The sequence below is a fragment of the Rattus norvegicus genome, chromosome 8 (assembly GCF_036323735.1).
Source record: "Rattus norvegicus strain BN/NHsdMcwi chromosome 8, GRCr8, whole genome shotgun sequence".
Taxonomy (NCBI): Eukaryota; Metazoa; Chordata; class Mammalia; order Rodentia; family Muridae; genus Rattus; species Rattus norvegicus.
Window position 1 is genome coordinate 20,654,799 of NC_086026.1, and position 18,043 is coordinate 20,672,841.

Genomic DNA, 18,043 nt, shown 5'->3' on the forward strand with positions numbered 1-18,043 from the left:
ACAGAGTCTCACACAGAATTTGAAGATGGCTGATTGTCTAGGTTGGCTGGTCAGCAGCTCTAGGCTTCTGCTCATTTCCATGCAAATATGAGGCACATGCCACAATGCCTGGTTTTGGATACTGGAGATCTGAACTCAGGTCTCCATCCTTTCATGGCAAACACCTTACTACCTGACCCGTTCCCCCAGACTCCCCCTCCCCCACAACATACTTTTTATTTTGGTTGTTGCTTTCTGATAGGGTCTCAAAGAGTAGTTTGGGATGACTTTGATCAAACTTCTCAGAAATCTTTGCCTGAACATCTCAAGTGCTAGGATCATAGACTTATAGGCCATCACACCTGACACGGTCTATTTTGCACAATTATTAATTGTATTATTAATTTTAAAAAGTTAATTTGACCATAAGGTGCCCATTTTCCCTTTGGAGGTCCAGTCCGTGCTGTCTGTCCTTCCTCCTCTGTCTTCAGAATGCTGGGGCAGATTTGTGTGGGAGCATTCCTTGGGTCCTTATCAGTACCTGCGATGGCCCCTCTCAACTGTTACCTCGAGCTCTAGAACCACCCAGGAGAAGGGCCCCTGGGCAGGCCTTTGGGGGTTGTCTTGATTAGGTTGATGGAGGGAGGCAGGAAGACCTGCCCTGCTGTGGGTGAGATCCCTCCCCGGGCTGAGATCCTAGACCACTATATAAAGAAGGAAGGCTGAACTCAAGCATCCATCGCTGTGGTTGTGACTGATGATGAAATTCGGGCAGCTGCCCGTGCTGCTGATGCTGGGCTTCCCCATGGCGGGCATGGACGAGCACAGCCTTTTCTCCAGTGAGCTCTCCTATCCGGCACTTTATCACAGTGACTTACCTTGTGGTCTCTATCATGGCGCCACACACTGTCTGTGAGACTGCTGCTCTCCACTTTCTGCACAGAATCCTGTGATGTGCTCACAGTGTTGTTGTCTTTGCTGTAAGTAGGCCTGTGCTTGGTAATTCTGCTCAGCCGCAGGATAAGGTAAGTGTGAACATGTGTGAGAGAGGCGTGGCTAAGCTTGCATGGTTGGAAGGCTAAGCCTATCGCCTGCATTGTCACCTCGGGCGGTCCTGAACTTCCGGAGAGTCAGGATATAACTGCCATGTCTCACAGATTGGGGGACAGCTGAACTGTCATCTTGAAACTAGGCGCACTCCTCTTTTGTGACCTCATAGTTTTCAGTTTTTAAAAATCCTATCATTTCTTTATTTTTCTATTTAATCTTTAGAATGATCTTGCCCCTGTCAACAAAAACTCTTGCTGGGATTTTGAGAGAAATTGTGTTGATATATTATCAATTTGGGGAAAATTGAATCCTTTGCTCAGTCTTTTGCTATGCCGTCTTCCAATCCATACTGTGGCTCCTGCCACTCTTCCTGTCAAAAAAGAAAAATTCTTGATTTCTGTGATCTCAGCTTTCAACCGTTTTATTGAATGCAATGTCTGTTGTTGTAAAATTAAATTAAGGCTGTCTTTTACCCCCTCTAGGTCCGGCACCACAGCGCCCCGAGATATCTGTTGGATATCTTAGTCTCAGTCAGCAAAGCATCTCGCCAGCTCCGCTCCATCCCATATCACACTGCTGATGGCCTCTCTCTGAGCCTGGCAGCAATCTCTCTACCCACCTAGTTCCCAAGGCAGGTTTCCATGCCAGAAACACACGTCCCAACTCCATGACGGCCCACAAACTCTCCCAAATTCAATTCTCCACAAGAAAGAACACACAACACAATAACCTCTGATCCAATTGATGAGATATAATTGCCCACCCAAACATACGAAGCCCTGCACACATCCATCCCTTATGTTATCGTTCATAACAACCTGTAAATACACAGAGTGGAATCTTAACGTCAGCCTCCATGTTCTTCCCCGGCGGCAACTTCTCTGCCGTCTCCCCCTCTCTTCTGTTCCTGTCTCCTCCTCTTCCTTCAAACGTTTCTCCCGCCCATCCTTCCTTCTCGTCCAATGACAGGCCTCATTCTATCCTGTACCTGCCTCACCTGTATGATGATGATGTCATCCCATAAACGTCTACACGTATTTGTTAGAATTCTAGTCGCCCCTCACTGGTGCGACGGAAAGAGGAATGTTTTGATGTCACTATACGCATTCATTATGGCTATATAAAGAAGCAGTCAAGTTTTGTGTGGTCATCTTGTATCCTGAAGGCTTACCCCAAGGACTTATTAGTACTAAGATTTCAAAAATAGACCCCTTGTGACTTCCTATTAGGAAATCATACAATCTCAGATAGGAAGAGTTTCATTTTTTTCTTTCTGTCTGTCATACTCCCCTCTTACATGACTTTTTAAAAAATAACCCACTGGGTTTGACTAGGGTTGCTCCCCTGTGCTCGAGCATGGGGTTACTTACTGTAATGGGCCACTGATCAGTGGCTACACTCCTCCCCCAGCTGCCATTAACTGACACAAGTATGTCACCTCAGAATGGGACCTTGCACACCTCTCCCCCACCAGGCTGTAGTATTGATGGGGCCGATTTGGTGCAGGTCTCACTTGTGTAGATAGCCACAACCACTGCAAGTTGAATACACCAGGCCAGCCAACAGTGTTTCACAGAACTCCTTTTCTTTCTAGCACGTCTCCTGGGATATCCTCGAGCCTGTGGAGGGTAGGTAGCATGTCCCATTTAAGGATGAGCCCTCAGCAGTCGCTCGCTCTCAGCACTTTGACCAGTTCTGAGCTTTTGCATTAACGCTGCCCATGCAGAAAGAGGCTTCTCTGACTCGTAGAGCAGCACTGACCTATGGGTATAAACCAGCAATTCTTAACCTGTGGGCTGTGACCTTTTAGGGTCAAACCACCCTTTCACTTTGGTGGCCAAAGGCCATGTGCATAGCAGATTTATATTACGATTCATAGAAGTGGTCAAATTACAGTTATGAAATAGCAAAGAAAATAATTTTATGGTTGGGGGTCACCACAAAGTGAGGAACTGTATTAAGGGGTTGCAGCATTAGGAAGGTTGAGAACCACTGGTATATACATACATATTTTAGAAGCAGTTTGACAATATGTCCATACAGCAAAATAACAACGGTAGGCTCCTCTCTAGAGCCTAGGGTCTTCTCAAGCCATGAGCTTTAGGCCCTGTTTATAGTACCAGGCATGAATTGAGCAGGATCGAAATCCACTTACAACATTGTTGGTTATCTTTTTAATATCTGTGCCATTGTTGGACCAGTGGGCACATCTTGCCTGCTTGTCAGTATTGTAGCATGTGGAGTCCACTGCTGAGTAAGGCCATTGATGACTTTTCTCTCAGTGTATACGACACCTGATGGCACAGTGGAAGCTAGCCAGCATGGATGGAATTTTCAGGTCAATTCTAGGCTGATTGATTCTGGTCTTGCAACCCAAGTGTGTGATATCTTCAGGCCTTACCACCTAGTTGGGGTGGCCACATGAATAAGGGCAATAGCCTATATTGTTTTGAGGCCCTCTGGGGCCTCCCTGAGCGGCAGATGTGAGGGAAGACACAATGGGGTCTTCACCTAATACCAAGAGAGTCTAGGAGCAGCGGCAGGACCTCTGTTCAAACCTCCATTCAGACTCCCCCCTAAAAGTTATATTTCTAATTAGCTTACAAAGTGTGAGTTTCTGAAAGGCTTTTCTTACTGATTTATGTTTTTGCTTTAAGAACAGCGTGGTACATTTCAAGTTGGTTTTCTGATAACAATTGTGTCTGTAGCTGCACTGTTCTCATGTTAGTAATTTATACCTGTCTTCTCCTTTCTTCTTCTTTTTTGTTGTCTTGCTATAGATGAGTCAATTTTATTGATTTATTTTTCAGAGACAGCTTTCTGATTTTTCTCTGCATTCTTGACTCATTGTTCCTACGAGTTTGGCAGCTCTCCTCCTCCTCTTCCTCCTCCCTCCTCCCTCCTCCTCCTCCTTCTCCTCCCCCTCCTCCTCCTCCTTCTCCTCCGACTTTATGCTCCTAGATCCTGGAGAGATTTGACTATTTTCCTATTTGCTAATGCATTTAGTTACCAAGTTTCCCTCTTAGCCCTGCTTAAGCCTGCTTTTGAAGAAGTCCTTAGTGCTGAGCCGAGCTGTATGTCCTGACTCTCATCGTGGATGGCCTATCAAAGCCTCAGCTGCTGTGATTTCTGACTGGATTAGTGTTTTCTTCTTTTCCTGGAGAGAGAGTGATTTTGCCTAGGCTTTTTGGTTTGCTACTTTGACTGCTTTTCCAGATCTTGATATGGGAGGGCCTTGAGTTGCTGGAACCATCCTAACAGCGTATCACAGAGCAGTGGCTCAGACAGCCGGAATACACTGTGCCATGGGTCTGGAGGCTGAAAGTCTGAAATCAAGGTGTTGACCGGGCTCCTACTGCATGGTGTGAAGAAGAGTCTGGGGTCTGGCGTCCTTCCTAGTGGCCTGTGGTTTGCTGTCAATCTTTGGCATTCCTTGCTGAGAGAGAGAAACAGAACCTTGATCTCTCCCCTCAACCTCTCCTAACAGTCCCCCAGGGCGCCTCTGTGCCTCTAGGGCTGTGAACAGCAGACTACTGTTTACAAGTTATCTGAGCTGAGGTATTTTGCTACAGTGGCATAAATAGACTAAGACAGCAGGTCATCACACTTGAAAATACCACAAATTGACTGGATGAGTGAGAAGCTTAATTTTTTTTTTTAAAGAAGTATCTCTTGTCTGTGTGTGCATACAGGTTTGCACATGTCACAGCTGGCCTGGGGAGGTCAGAGGACGCCATCGTGGAGTCTGCTCGCTCCGTCCACCTTCTGTGGTTCGAGGAATTAAATTCTGGCTGTCAGACTTGTGCAGAAAATACTCTACCTGCTGAGCCATCTTGCCAGCCCCATCAATTATTTTATTACCTTTTTTCCTCTTCCTAAGAAAAAGCAACAAACTGGAAACTGAAAGCTGATATCAGGTGGAGTGCTGAAGGGGCAACTTAAAGCAAGTCTGCTCATGAATTGATAAGCTCGTCCATGAAGGCAGCTGGTCCTTAGGACACACTCTTCCCTGTCCTTCCTCCAAGGTCTAAGAATGCTGTATCCTAGAGACCTTGATTTCGGCCAACAAGGTTCATCTATGAGGACCCTTGTAGAGACTCAAGTAGTCCAGGGCTTAGGAAACGTGAATTCTAACCATTTCTTGGTTTTGGGGTGGTCTAGCCAGAGGCCTCATTGTAAAGAAACTCTTTCTTCCATCTTCTAAGGGAAACACAAGCTTTTTTCTCTATTTGCTTGGGATTTCAGCCTTCCCTTTTTTAAATGTATTTATTTACTTATATGAGTGCTCTATTTGCATGTGCCTGCTTGATATAAGAGGGCATCATAAGCCACCACATGGTTGCTGGGGATTTAGCTCAGGACCTTTGGAAGAGCAGCCAGTGCTCTTAAGTCCTGAGTCCTCTCTCCAGTCGTCGGAGTTTCCGTCTTTTCTATTTTTATGCTGCAGTGCAGTGTTGCTGTAGTTAAGTAATCCACTGTACTCTCCCTGGCAGCGTGCATGTTCCTTGTTACCCACCCCAGTGCTCTGGATTCTTAAAGAATCATACACACACACACACACACACACACACACACACACACACACACACACACACAGAGCCTTCTATTTTTAACACAAACAACTCAATGGCTGGTCTTCTCCCAAACTTCCACATTGCTAACACCTCTCCTATGGTATTCCTGGATTACTAAAATCTATATTCCATTTTTGCTACCTTGGATCTAGGCCTATAGCCTTCCTGGGCTCTGACTCTTACGTGTTGGCAGTCTCTTTGTCTCCCGGGCCTAACTTCTTAGGCCTGGAAGCCCCCCACCCCCACTTACCCACCACCAACCCCATGCATGGTGCCTTCCTCCTCCTCCGTTTCTTGCCTGGGAATCCTAAAAGTCCTGCCTCTGTCTACTGCCCAGCCATTGGCTGCCATCAACTTTTTTTACCAATCAAAGCCCAACTGGGGACAATGACCCTCAGCATCCGGCAGGCAGACATGTGAATTTCCGTGTAATTTCAGAAACCTAATTAACATAATACAAGTAGTAAAACAAATTCACCGCAGTGCAGGATCAACCTCAAGGCTTCAAGTGGGCTTTTATTTTCATTGTTCCCCTCCTAGAAACTAGTCCACAGCATAAGATACCACAAAGTCCTATGGTTTTCCTCACAAGGGGCTTTTGTGGGGACATCGGCAACATGGAATTCTTCTGATGGTTTGAATATATCTTTATCGATCATCTGCCTGCTTACAGGAAGTGCTGTTGTAATGAGAGCCAAGAGTCAGAAATCCAGGTGTTACCTTCTATCCTGCTTACTACAGGATACTTTTATTTTTTACTGGTTCTCAAATGTGTGCATTTGAATGTGTGCTTACCTGTGGGTACATGCAGAGGCCAGAGAGCGACGTCCTGCCCTGTCGCTCTTCACATTCCTTCCTTGAGACGGGCTCTCTCTTTGAAGCTGACGCTAGGTCGGCAGTCACAAGCCCCACTGGTTTCCCCATCTCTGCCCCCCATAGCGTGAGGCCTACAGTTATGTATGGCCACGTCCTGTCTCTTCACATGCTTGCCTGGATCTGAACTCAGGTCCTCATGATTGCACAGCAAGCCCTCCTTTTCACTGAGGCACCATGCCAACCCCTAAGATATTGGTTTTGCTGATATCAAATGCTTAAGTGTCAATGGTGCTGATATGTGGAGTGTATGTGGCGGGGGTCATATGTGCACATTATAGCATGTGTCTGTGTGTTTATTCCATCATTAAAGACAGGGGTATCAGGTCACCATCCTGTGTATCTGTTATGTGAATCTCATTGTTCATTTTCTTGATATGACTTCTGCAGACACTGGACACTTGCAAAGCAGTTGAATTTTGCATTATTTATTGTATTACAAACAGTGGTGATTACAAGGGGACAGAGGCAGCATGGTGCCTGGCACTTGTCAGTGGCAGCATGGCTCTCTGGCACAGTGACTTTTACTGTGCACACTGCACTTTCGAAGTCTTTGGTATTAGGACAGCGTACTACAAAAGAGAATGTAAAAGTGGCAAAGGCATATCCTATCCGTTTGCTTCGGAAACAACTCTTAGGTGTCTGCATCGCCCTTTCACCTTAGAAGCCCCTGCGTCTGTGCCCAGCCCAGTGCCTGCACCCAGCTTCCTCACATTTGGAGTTGAGCACTTGCCCCTCTTGCTGCCTGTTACACAGGAAATGGGGCCTTAGCATACATGATTAAAGTCAGAAGTAATTCCATTTTAATCCCAAACCATTCCTTAGACAGGAAAGAAACCCTTCGGGGCTAGTCATGCTTATCTATCCTAACAGAACAATTAGTGTGTGAAATGCAGAAACAGAAGCAGCTTGATGGAACAAAACCCTATTTTATAGTGGCCTCATAGAAGTGATTTACTCGTGGAGACTAAACTAGGTTGCTTGGTTCTATGGGTCCGCTTTGCAAGGGTTTCTCGGAAGCTTTTTTTTTCCTCATGGAGAGGAAGCAAACAGAAGAGGTGCACAACTCATATGTGTCTACTCTGTTTGAGTTTGGTGTATTTGTTAAGCGTGAACTCGGTGTGTCTCTGGAGCTCATCGATGTGTGTGTTGAGCAGCTTCTCAAGCTCCTTGGCCCGCTTCTCTTCTTCCATGAGGAAGTGCTGCGCAGCTAGGGAAGCCCGGAAGGATATATCTGGTGGAGACTGGAGAGAGGAGGGAGAGTGAGGCTGGACCGATGCAGAGGCTTTACAACCGTAGACATGCACCTCTCTGACAGTCAACTCTGCGGCCTAGTGAAACACTGGGTTTTGGGCAGAGCCCTCCTCCTCTTGTAACCTCGTCCTTGCTAATGAAACCCTCAAGGATTTGAGACATCTCAGCACCAACCCATTAAAGAGCCCTAGAGAGGAAACTGCAGTGACAGCTGCTGTTCCAGGGTGGATGTAAGTACCAGGGATCCTGAGCAGAACACACTTTGTTGACTCACAAGCCAGTAATCAGCTCAGTCTGAGGTGAAGATCAGGCAGATTGCATAAAGGTGGCTCATGCAGAAATGGAAATCAGGCTAGGCTGGGTGAGAGGGCTGAACGCCTAGGGGAGTTGCAGTGGTGTAGGGAGGAGGCTGGCTGAGGGTATCCTGGTGAGGTGGCTGCCTGCCTCTGTGTGTGTGTGTGTGTGTGTGTGTGTGTGTGTGTGTGTGTGTGTGTAGGGTGTGTAGTGGTGTGTAAGGGTGTGTGTGTAGGGTGTGTAGTGGTGTGTAAGGGTGTGTGTGTGTAGGGATGTGTAGGGTGTGTAGTGGTGTGTAAGGGTGTGTGTGTGTGTGTGTAGGGATGTGTAGGGTGTGTAGTGGTGTGTAAGGGTGTGTGTGTGTATAGGGATGTGTAGGGTGTGTAGTGGTGTGTAAGTGTGTGTGTAGGGATGTATAGGGTGTGTAGTGGTGTGTAAGGGTGTGTGTGTGTGTGTGTGTGTGTGTGTGTGTCTGTGTCTGTGTCTGTGTGTGTGTGTGTGTATGTATGGGACTGATCTTTGGTCCTCCCTTACAAGCCAGGCTTAGAGGAAGAAATCTGAGTGATGTCCATTATACCTGGCTGGGAGATGTGGGACATTTCACAGCTTGTGATGTGTTTGGTGTATATTTAAATAAGAGGGAAAATGTTATGGAATAAAAGACAATGTTAGTTTTATTAAAAAATAGAAAATTATTTTAAAATTATATTTTAAGTTCCCAGTTCTTTTATCTATCCTTCTTCCTCTTCACTAATCTTCGAGGCAGTGTTTTATGTAGCCCAGGCTTGCCATGTAGCAGAGGATGACCTTGAGTTCCTGGTCATCCTGGTTTTACCCTAATAGTGCTAGCTAGTTTGCAGGCATGCACGACTGCACCGGGCTGCTTTTACTATCCCTTGCTCTTGTTTGTTAGGAAGAAGGAAGCTTTATGGAAGTGAACCTGGTTAGAAGGCTTAGTTCAGCAATACATAAAAACTTGTGATCAGAGCAGGCGACGCAGAGTCCTGAACTTTTATCCAAGTGTTAAATCCCAACCTCTGGGTTGTACCTCTGCAATGGGTGCAGCCTCCCCACCCAAATCTGAACAAACAGCCTGGAACAAGCAGGGTCTGCAAACACCCTGAGCAGGGCAAACACCCTGAGCAGGGCAAACGCACTCTGTCCAGGGCAAAGACCATCCCTGTGGAATAACATCAGGTTAGTGAAGCCCATGAATCCAAGGCTTGACAATATGCACATTCCAGAGAGTGAAACAGAGCCCCACAAAGACCCAGGGGCTTGGCATGTTTTTAGGTTGGGTGGGGCAGACAGGGATATACATGTTGAGTACAAGTTGGCATGCACCAAAGTTCTGTGTTATTGAACACAAAACAACATGCTGCTATCACTGGGCAGCACAGAAGTCTGAACAAAGGGGGTTCCATAGTGGGTTCAGGATAGGTTAGAAATGTTGCCCCTGAGGAGAGGTGAGTGGTAAATCCTGTTCTAGAAAAATCTTCATTGGACAGAATGCCTTGTACATTTTATAAGCCTCAGGGGGAAGGCCGTGTTGCAGAAATTTAAGACCAGAACGTGGTTGTGCCCCCTGTAGCAGAAGCCTGCACGCTCTGCAAAGGTTACTCCCTCCCTTGCTGCTGAGCCCAGGAGGACACAGAGCGCCTTGCATGTCCCATCTTAAGTCCTTGGCAACCACACAGGAGATTACATATGGATGCAATAGCAGAGTGGCTCTCAAACTGAGAGCTCCTTAGGAAGTGTCTGTTGATTCTCAGGTCACCTGAGCCCAGATGTGCCACCCGTGAAAAACACAAAGCAGTCTCCCTGTGCCTTCTAGACCTCACAGGGTCCCTCACGCTGTGGAGAGGGAGGGTTTTCTCTGCACTGAAAGTGGCCTACATTCCTGGCTAACCCCTCCTGTGGGATGATGTCACAGGTGAGGCGGGTACAAGATAGAAGGAGGCCTGTCATTGGACGAGAAGGAAGGATGGGCGGGAGAAAAGTTTGAGGGAAGAGGAGGAGACTGGGATGGAAAGGCTGGGAGAATGGAGAAGGGAGGGGAAGGCACCGAGAGAACATGGAGGCGGATGTTAAGATTCCACGCTGTACCTTCACAGGTTGTTATGAATGTTCTTTTTTTTTTCTTTTTTTCGGAGCTGGGGACCGAACCCAGGACCTTGCCCTTGCTAGGCAAGCGCTCACCACTGAGCTAAATCCCCACCCCTGTTATGAATGTTCTTAAGGGATGGATGTGTACAGGGCTCTGTATGTTTCGGTGGGCAATTATATCTCATCAATTGGATCAGAGGTTACTGTGTTGTGTGTTCTTCCTTGTGGCGATTTGACTTTGGGAGAGTGTGTGGCGGCAGAGATGCTGGGCCGCCACGGAGTTGGGATGTGTGTTTCTGGCAAGATATCTACCAGATATCATGGGGCACTGCGGTGCTGGATCGAGTGGGGGTAAAAGACAGCCATTTTTATAATTTTACAACAACACTCTCCAACCTCAGAGGATTAGGAGTTACTTTGTTGCTCTGTGAATGACCTACATGCTACTCTATGTTAAAACCTATCTGGGTTTGCTGCCTCATTCCTGTCACTCGAACACTTGAGAACCTGACTTGGGAGGACTGCTTCAGTTTAAAGTGAGCCTGTGCTAAAAGCTGAATTCTCGTCTCAGCTAGAGTGAGATCCTGTCTCTAAAAACTAAAAACAAACAAAAACCTAAAAGGTATAGCCATTGATTCATGATGGGGCATCAGATCCTCCTTCTGTTTGAGATGGGTGTGGTCAAATGATCTGTAGTCTTAGGTCAGAAATGGTGCTGCACCTCTAATCCCAGCACGCTAGAGGCAGAGGCAAGTGGATCTCTCAGATGGGCCTGGTCTAGATCGAGAGTCGTGAGAGGACTGTATGAGACCCTGCCTCAAAACAGCTACAACCAAAACAAAAGGAAGTGACATTTTAATCTAGCTGTCCTTCTCTATATTAGACTCGGTATTAAATAATCCACCTTTAAGGAGAAAATCAGCTTCTAGGGACTCACCAGAGGGAGGACTTCATTGTCACCAGCCAATGGACTTGTCATTTCTTTGGTCTGAAATGGCAAAGGCGACAAGGGTGTTGGGCTTCTGTTCATCTCACAGTCTTCGCTAATTCTAAAAGAGATCAAATGGATATCAGTGTCCTTCCCGAGTATATCTTAGTTCCCCGTCCACCACTGTGGTGATAAAACACCATGACCAAGACAACTTGTAAAAGAAAGTATTTAATTTTGCTTATAGTTTCAAAGGGTTAGCGTTCATAAGAATGGAGCAAAAGAGCAGCTGAGGGCTCACATCTTGTCTACAACCATAAAACAGAAAGCTAACTGGGAATGAATGGCATAAGTCTATCGAAGCCTCAAAGCCCTCCCCCAGGGACACACATACATCGTCCAGCAAGGCCACACCTCCAAATCCTTTCCAAATAGTTCCACCAACGGGGGACCACGTATTCCAATACAGAAGGCAGTGGGAGCCACTCTCATTCAAACTACCAGAGTGGCTACCAGAGGCTATTGTAGCTGAAAGTTTTGATTTCTCTGATGTTCAACTAGGGAGAACCAATCAAATGGTTGAGTTTGTCTGGGGTATTTCTTTGAAAATAGTCTTTCTGAATAATCTCAAATTTACTTTAAAAACTTGGATGAAGAGTGAAGAGGCAGAGAACACAGTGGTTGCTAGGTAGCCTCAGCCTTCCTAATTCTGTGCGGTGATTTTGTGTTTCCAGGCCATTTAAATAACTGAGGCACATTTGACAGAAACTTTAGAAGACAGAGCAGTGCTGCCGAGGGCAGTTCCAAGATGATTTAAGGTTCTCTGCTGTGCTTGCAGGTGTTCATAGCGACGTGCTTTGTGGATGGGAACTGTGTCACTGTATTAGCTGGCTCCTCTGGATTCACTAACTTACACCCACTTCCCACTCATGCCCTCCCAGACTTCTCACGAACAATCTGTTGGAGCCCTCTGCCTTCCTCTCGCGCTTTTGGAAGGGGTTCTCAGGACAGGTGCAGGACAGTGCATGTAAAACACCTAGAACATGGTGCCTGCTGCCGGTTACACCCAGTAAGGATAAAGAATCTAAGATGTGAAGTTAAATTAGTTACCCAATCATTTACATCCTTTTTCTTTCTGGAACTGTGCAATCGAGCCCAGGTTTTTGCAAAGAATGCTAGTGAAGTACCTTTCCCTGGGCTACACCCTACCTCTATTTGTGTCTTTTGTTAGAGGTAGGGTCTCCCCAGACTGTCCTTGAACTTGAAGTCCTGTTGTCCTAGTGCCTCTGCCTTCCTCTGACACCCAAGCCTTACTGAATGTGGGATTTTATGCCTTTGGCTCACTAGGCCCACGTCAATCATTTATTTTATGAATTTTTTTTTTTTTACTTTTGAGATTACAAAATAACTACATCATTTCCTTCTTTTCTTTTCTCTCCCCAAACTCTCCTATGCACCCCTCCTTACTCGCTTTCAAATTCATGGCCTCCTTTTTCATTAATTGCTACATGCATGTATGTATATATTTATATATTCCTAAATAAACTACACAGTCTGTCTAATGTTACTTTAGATTCCAAACAGGCGACAGCTTTACACAGCTCTGACACCTATGAACCACATCACCAAGTCGAACGGCACTGTAAGCCTAGATGTGCAGCAGTGGCATACACGCCTTGGTGATGACAGCTCTCTAATTGGACTTAAGGTCCACTCAACAGAGGGGTAATCATGCCTGGTGCTAGAAACCCAGCCAACTCCTCAGGGCAAGTGAAGTCATGAATCCTGGAGGAGAACCTACAATCTTACTAAACCCGCATAGTTCCTATCTATCTATCTATCTATCTATCTATCTATCTATCTATCTATCTATCTATCTATCTATTTATCTATGTATGAATGACACTCCTTACCCCCCAGGAAGGACACTTATGTTTGCAATAGTCAAAAGCCATTACAGAAAATCATACCTAATCAAAATGTAGAGTTGTGGAGCCCGTTCCCAGTGGATATATCTACGATAGAGCTGGTGTATTTAAGGCTCAGGGAACACTGCAGAAGACAGAACAGAAAGACTGGGAGAGCCAGAGGATGGCATTTGCTGTGAGACTGTCTGTCTCCCAGGAATGTCAGAAATCATACCCATATGGTCTCCCCAACATGACTGCCAATCGTGAACAGAACAACAGAGACACCAATGGACATGCCAGATTGGATGGGGAAAGGCCATGGTGTCTCAACTCTATACAAGGGACTACAGGCAACCAAGGTAGCCTTCCAGGAACACCAAATGCTCACCATACCAAGTGCTCAGCCCCGGAAACAGTTATTTACTTTAGAAGTGAGAATAGATAGCTAGGAACTGGTAACTTTGAATTCAAGCTCAACTTTTCCGGAAGTTGAGAGCCACAATAAGGATGAAAAACACTATGGAGTTTGTCAGTTGTGTAAATTATTGGGCAGGAAATGTACGTTTAAAAACAAAAACAAAACGAAACACTGGGAAGCTAAGCAAATAATGAAATAAAACAACATCCCTTAAAACTGGACCAAAGACCACACTGCCCAGCCTGTTTGGCTAAATGTCTTTCATGAAAGTGGGACTTAAAATCATCAAAGACCCTGAAAACACAAAAATCAGTTTGAAAGCACTTTATCCTTACTAATATACCCACGTTTCCCACAGGTGCCATCCATTTTCAAAGCTGCGTTTTGAAACAACTGAAACCCCCACACTGTGGTTTTCTGTTCGCTTCCAAAGCCCGGTCCACATAGACTTGCTTCTTATGCAGACAAATGACACAAAGCACCGTGCTAGGCCTCTGCAGTCAGCTCAGACAAACAAACAAAATGTGTTTCTTGGTTTTACGTTTCTTGAAATAAATCTTTCCCCTCCATTATCCCACACCATAATTACCATGGAAACAGAACAGCAAATTAAATGGAAATAGCATGGTTTATGATATGAACAATAGATGAAACATCTCATGGTTCAAACTGCGCAGTAACAATTGCATAGTGCACTCTCACAGACTCCCTGGCCTGTGTCTAGGGTCTACACTTCAGGGTGGACAAACAAGACAATTATAGAGGTGATCTGAGAAACATATGTATGTGTGTATGTGTGTTTATGTATGTGAATATGTGTGTGTAATCTTAACTATGCAGAAATTTTATGAAAGTACTATTTGTTCTAAATTATCTAAATAATTATCCCAATTATCCATTTTGCTGTGGATGCAGAGATGGCTTTATGGCAATAATTACTAGGATTTATGTAGGAATATTTTTTATATTATAAGATCAATAAAATATTGAGATTGAAGGAAAGGACTACATTATGAAGTAAAGTGCTTTGGCTTAAATCATGTTCATAGCTGAGAGCTCTTCTAAAACATGGCTATTCAAATACTTCATAAAACTGCCTTGCACAGAATGCTGCACATATCAATTTAAAGTGGGCTTAAAAAGGACTGCAGAGGGCTTTTAATATCCACTCACAGGTTGAACAGTTCAATTAGCTGTCCCTAGGCCCTGCTCTGTACGGCAGGCTCACTGCTGGGAGGGGAGGCACAACTCAGGGAGTGTGGGGTCTTGACTGCAGTTGTCAAGGTCTCTCACCTGTGGCCCCGCCTCTTCTCCAGCTCCTTCTCCTGGTCTACAGGATGATGTCCCAGCTAGGGATGAGACTCTATCCGTTATCACTGAGCTCCTCCTAGCCTTGTCTCCTCACTCCCCAAAAGCTCCCTATTCTATGACCTGTACTGTCTCCTGTCTTGGAACCTTTGCTGCTCCTTCTTGGCTCATAACACAGTATAGATTATAGGTTTATTTTTGGCGTCTAGATTCAAACCTTGAGAAGGGACCTGGCAAGGAGTAATGACAAACCTGCTAATTTTGTGGGGTTTTCCTATTAAACAATGTATTACTTAGATATGACTCCATCTTATTGATTAATATTCCGATTACTAATCTGTTCTCGGTTCATGATATAAGAATTTAAACCATGGGTTTACTATATGTGTGTGCACCTGGGTGGGCTAATGTGTCCCAACTGTGTGCAGGTGCTGGTGGAGGTCAGAGGGAGTCAAGTCCCCTGAACTGGAGTTAAAGGAGATTGTGAGTCAACTGATTTGGGTGCTGGCAGCCAAGCTCGGGTCCTCAGGAAGAACAGTCAGTGCTCTTAACCACCGAGCCATCTCTCCAGCCCTTGTGACTTCACTTTGAAGTGTGTATTCTCATATAAAGACAAGCTCCATTTATTACAAAATTGGTTTGTCATTAAAATTAGTTTTACATTAATAGTTCTGGGCCCCAGTACTCTAAATCAGCTGTAAATTATCCTGCAACTTCAAAACACTGTCTTTTAAGAACACTATTCAGAGCATCGTAACCAAATTCCATTATGTCTCATAAAAATTTTAGAGTGATGAGTATATTATTATTCTAGAAACTAAATGCTTTGAATCACCTAAAAGTGCTTCAGATTTCAAGTGAGTGAACATTAAAATATCACTTCAGAAAGGGGTGAAAAGGGGCTGGGGATTTAGCTCAGTGGTAGAGTGCTTACCTTGGAAGTGCAAGGCCCTGGGTTCGGTCCCCAGCTCCGGAAAAAAAAGAACCAAAAAAAAAAAAAAAGGGGTGAAAGACAACAGAAGTCAGGTTGTTTAAATCACTGACTGCTCGGATCTTCCTCCATGACAAGGGCTAATTCCTTAGACTGTGACCTTGAAGTTTTGTGGAGCCATTTTGTTTTTCCTTCTCCAAATAGTTTAACCCATTGATATGTAAAGATGATGGGTATTTTCTGGTTAACTTATGCCTGACAAATATCTGGATATACCCTACATGCACAGACCCACAACAATATATACATGTATAAACAATATATATATATATATAATATGTGCATATATGCACACAGATATAGACACATACATGCTCACATATACACATATACATATATAATCAAAACACACACATACCATACAAATGCATATACTCATATATACCACATATTTATACATACATATACATACATGCATACATGAATGCACACACACGCATATGCACATACAGCTTTTGCTACTTGACTCCCTGAGGCAGGCCGTAAAGGAGACTTCCTCTTCCACTGCTGGCACCAGCAGGGAGCTACCTGCTCTCTACCTTTTCACTGCTGAACTCAAAGTGTCCCCACATTGCAACAACTTTTCCCCATTGAGGGTTTTACATGGCAATAATTTTTTCAGGACATTTGAAATGCTGTTTCTTTTCAAAACCAGGTCACTGAAAAACACTGAAATCAGACAAAGCATTAAAACAAATTTAATGGAACTTTCAGCCAACGGAACTGGCAGTGGGAGCAGTTTTCTAGGCTGCTCATTAAGATAATCTCCTGCTGAGCCCTCTACCTCTTCCTGCCTCTGTCCCCCACTGTCTTGTTTTTGTTGGGCACTTTTAATACATGCTATACTGCCTGACAAAGGAAGGTGAAGGGCCAAGAAAAATATTTTTGAAATAAGTAACTGCAGAGTAATGGCTACCAGAGGTGCTCCAGGGAGTGAGGGGAGAGGCGGGAGCCCAGAGCCCTCAGTGACTCAGCCTGCAGCCACACAACCCAGTCTGGCATCTTCAGGGCTGTGCTTTGCTCTGGGAGACTGAAAGGAGTGAAGCACTTTGTGGGGTTCCTATTCCGGATTAGAAAATGACCTCTTAGAGTGGGTTTCCAGCGCTACTGAGAGTGACGTGTTCCGCCATCAGACAGCTTTGATGTGGCCAGGGCCTCCTCATTTCCCCACACTGTGTCCACTGAAGTCTCCAGGTACCCCACCACAGCACCTCCACGATGATGGCTCTCCAACCATGAGACTCCCACTATGACACCTGCACCACGTCGCTACCACCGTGGTGGAGTCTCTGCCATGGCACCCACACCATGACAACCACACATTACTCTCACCATGGCGCTTTCCTCATGGCAACCCCACTCGGACACTAGACATTCCTGTCACCATGGCACTCCCAGCTACAACACCACTACCACAGCATGGCTACCACGGCACCCCACCATGGCACCCCACCACAATGCCCACCACGGACGGCACCCCACCACAGCACCCCACCATGACACCTCACCACGGCACCCACATCAGGGCGCCCTCATTGTAGTACCACCACTATGACACCCTAACCAAGGTTTCCCCACCATTGTACCTTGACCTGCCCTCATTCTCTTTCTCCCCTTTCTACAGAGGGGTCAATTTAGCACTTTGGAGAGACTCGGGGCTAGTTTCAAAAAGCAATTGTTAGAATCCATCTTTGGAATTGGAGAGGTGGCTCCAGTTTCTAGAAACACTTGCTGCTCTTGCAGAAGACCAGGGTTTGGTTCCCAGCACCTGGGTAGTACTTCACGGCCATCTGGAACTCTAGTGTCAGGGGATCCATCCCTGACTTCTGGCCTTGGTGGACACCCAGCATGCACATGGGGCACGTACTGACATGCAGACAAAACATACATATATACATAAAAATAAACCTAAAACTGAAAAGAATCCATCCTAGTATCCATAGGCTTGAGATAGTAAAGGGAGAACACTGCTCTAAAGTCTTAAGAATGTTAAACAGAAGGTGCTGGAGAGATGGCTCAGTGGTTAAGAGCACTGACTGCTCTTCCAGAGGTCCTGAGTTCAATTCCCAGCAACCACATGGTAGTTCACAACCATCTGTAATGGGATCTGATGCCCTCTTCTGATGTGTCTGATGACAGTGACAGTGCACTCACATGAAATAAATAAATCTTTAAAGAAAAGAATGTTGAGCAGACTCCCTGGCCCCTATTTTGGTTGGTTCCATAGACTTTGCTTAGCTACTAAGAAAAGCCCTGGCATCACCTTCAAGCTTCAGGTTTAGCTATTAGCTTGGTCACCAAAATACACATTTTAGCCACCGTGAATTATCACTAAGGTATTAATATTGCAAATACAAA

At 45.4% G+C, this 18,043-nt stretch overlaps 1 protein-coding gene across 10 annotated transcripts in view; it reads right to left on the bottom strand.

Annotated features, from left to right (window-relative positions):
• Nucleotides 1-6,888: 6,888 nt before the first annotated feature.
• The window catches only part of Deup1 (deuterosome assembly protein 1), a 62,397-nt gene continuing 51,242 nt past the window's right edge, over nucleotides 6,889-18,043 (bottom strand). For 7 of the 10 annotated variants that reach the window (XM_063265331.1, XM_008765933.4, XM_063265330.1 and 4 more), the window contains 2 exons: nucleotides 11,068-11,179; nucleotides 6,889-7,720 (listed from right to left, as the gene is read on the bottom strand). In XM_063265331.1, the coding sequence (XP_063121401.1) occupies nucleotides 7,544-7,720; nucleotides 11,068-11,179 (289 nt within the window). In that variant the 3' untranslated portion in view covers nucleotides 6,889-7,543. Of the gene's footprint in view, nucleotides 7,721-11,061; nucleotides 11,180-18,043 lie in introns of those variants that run through there. The other 3 variants (XM_063265332.1, XM_039081355.2, XM_039081356.2) reach the window with 2 other exon arrangements.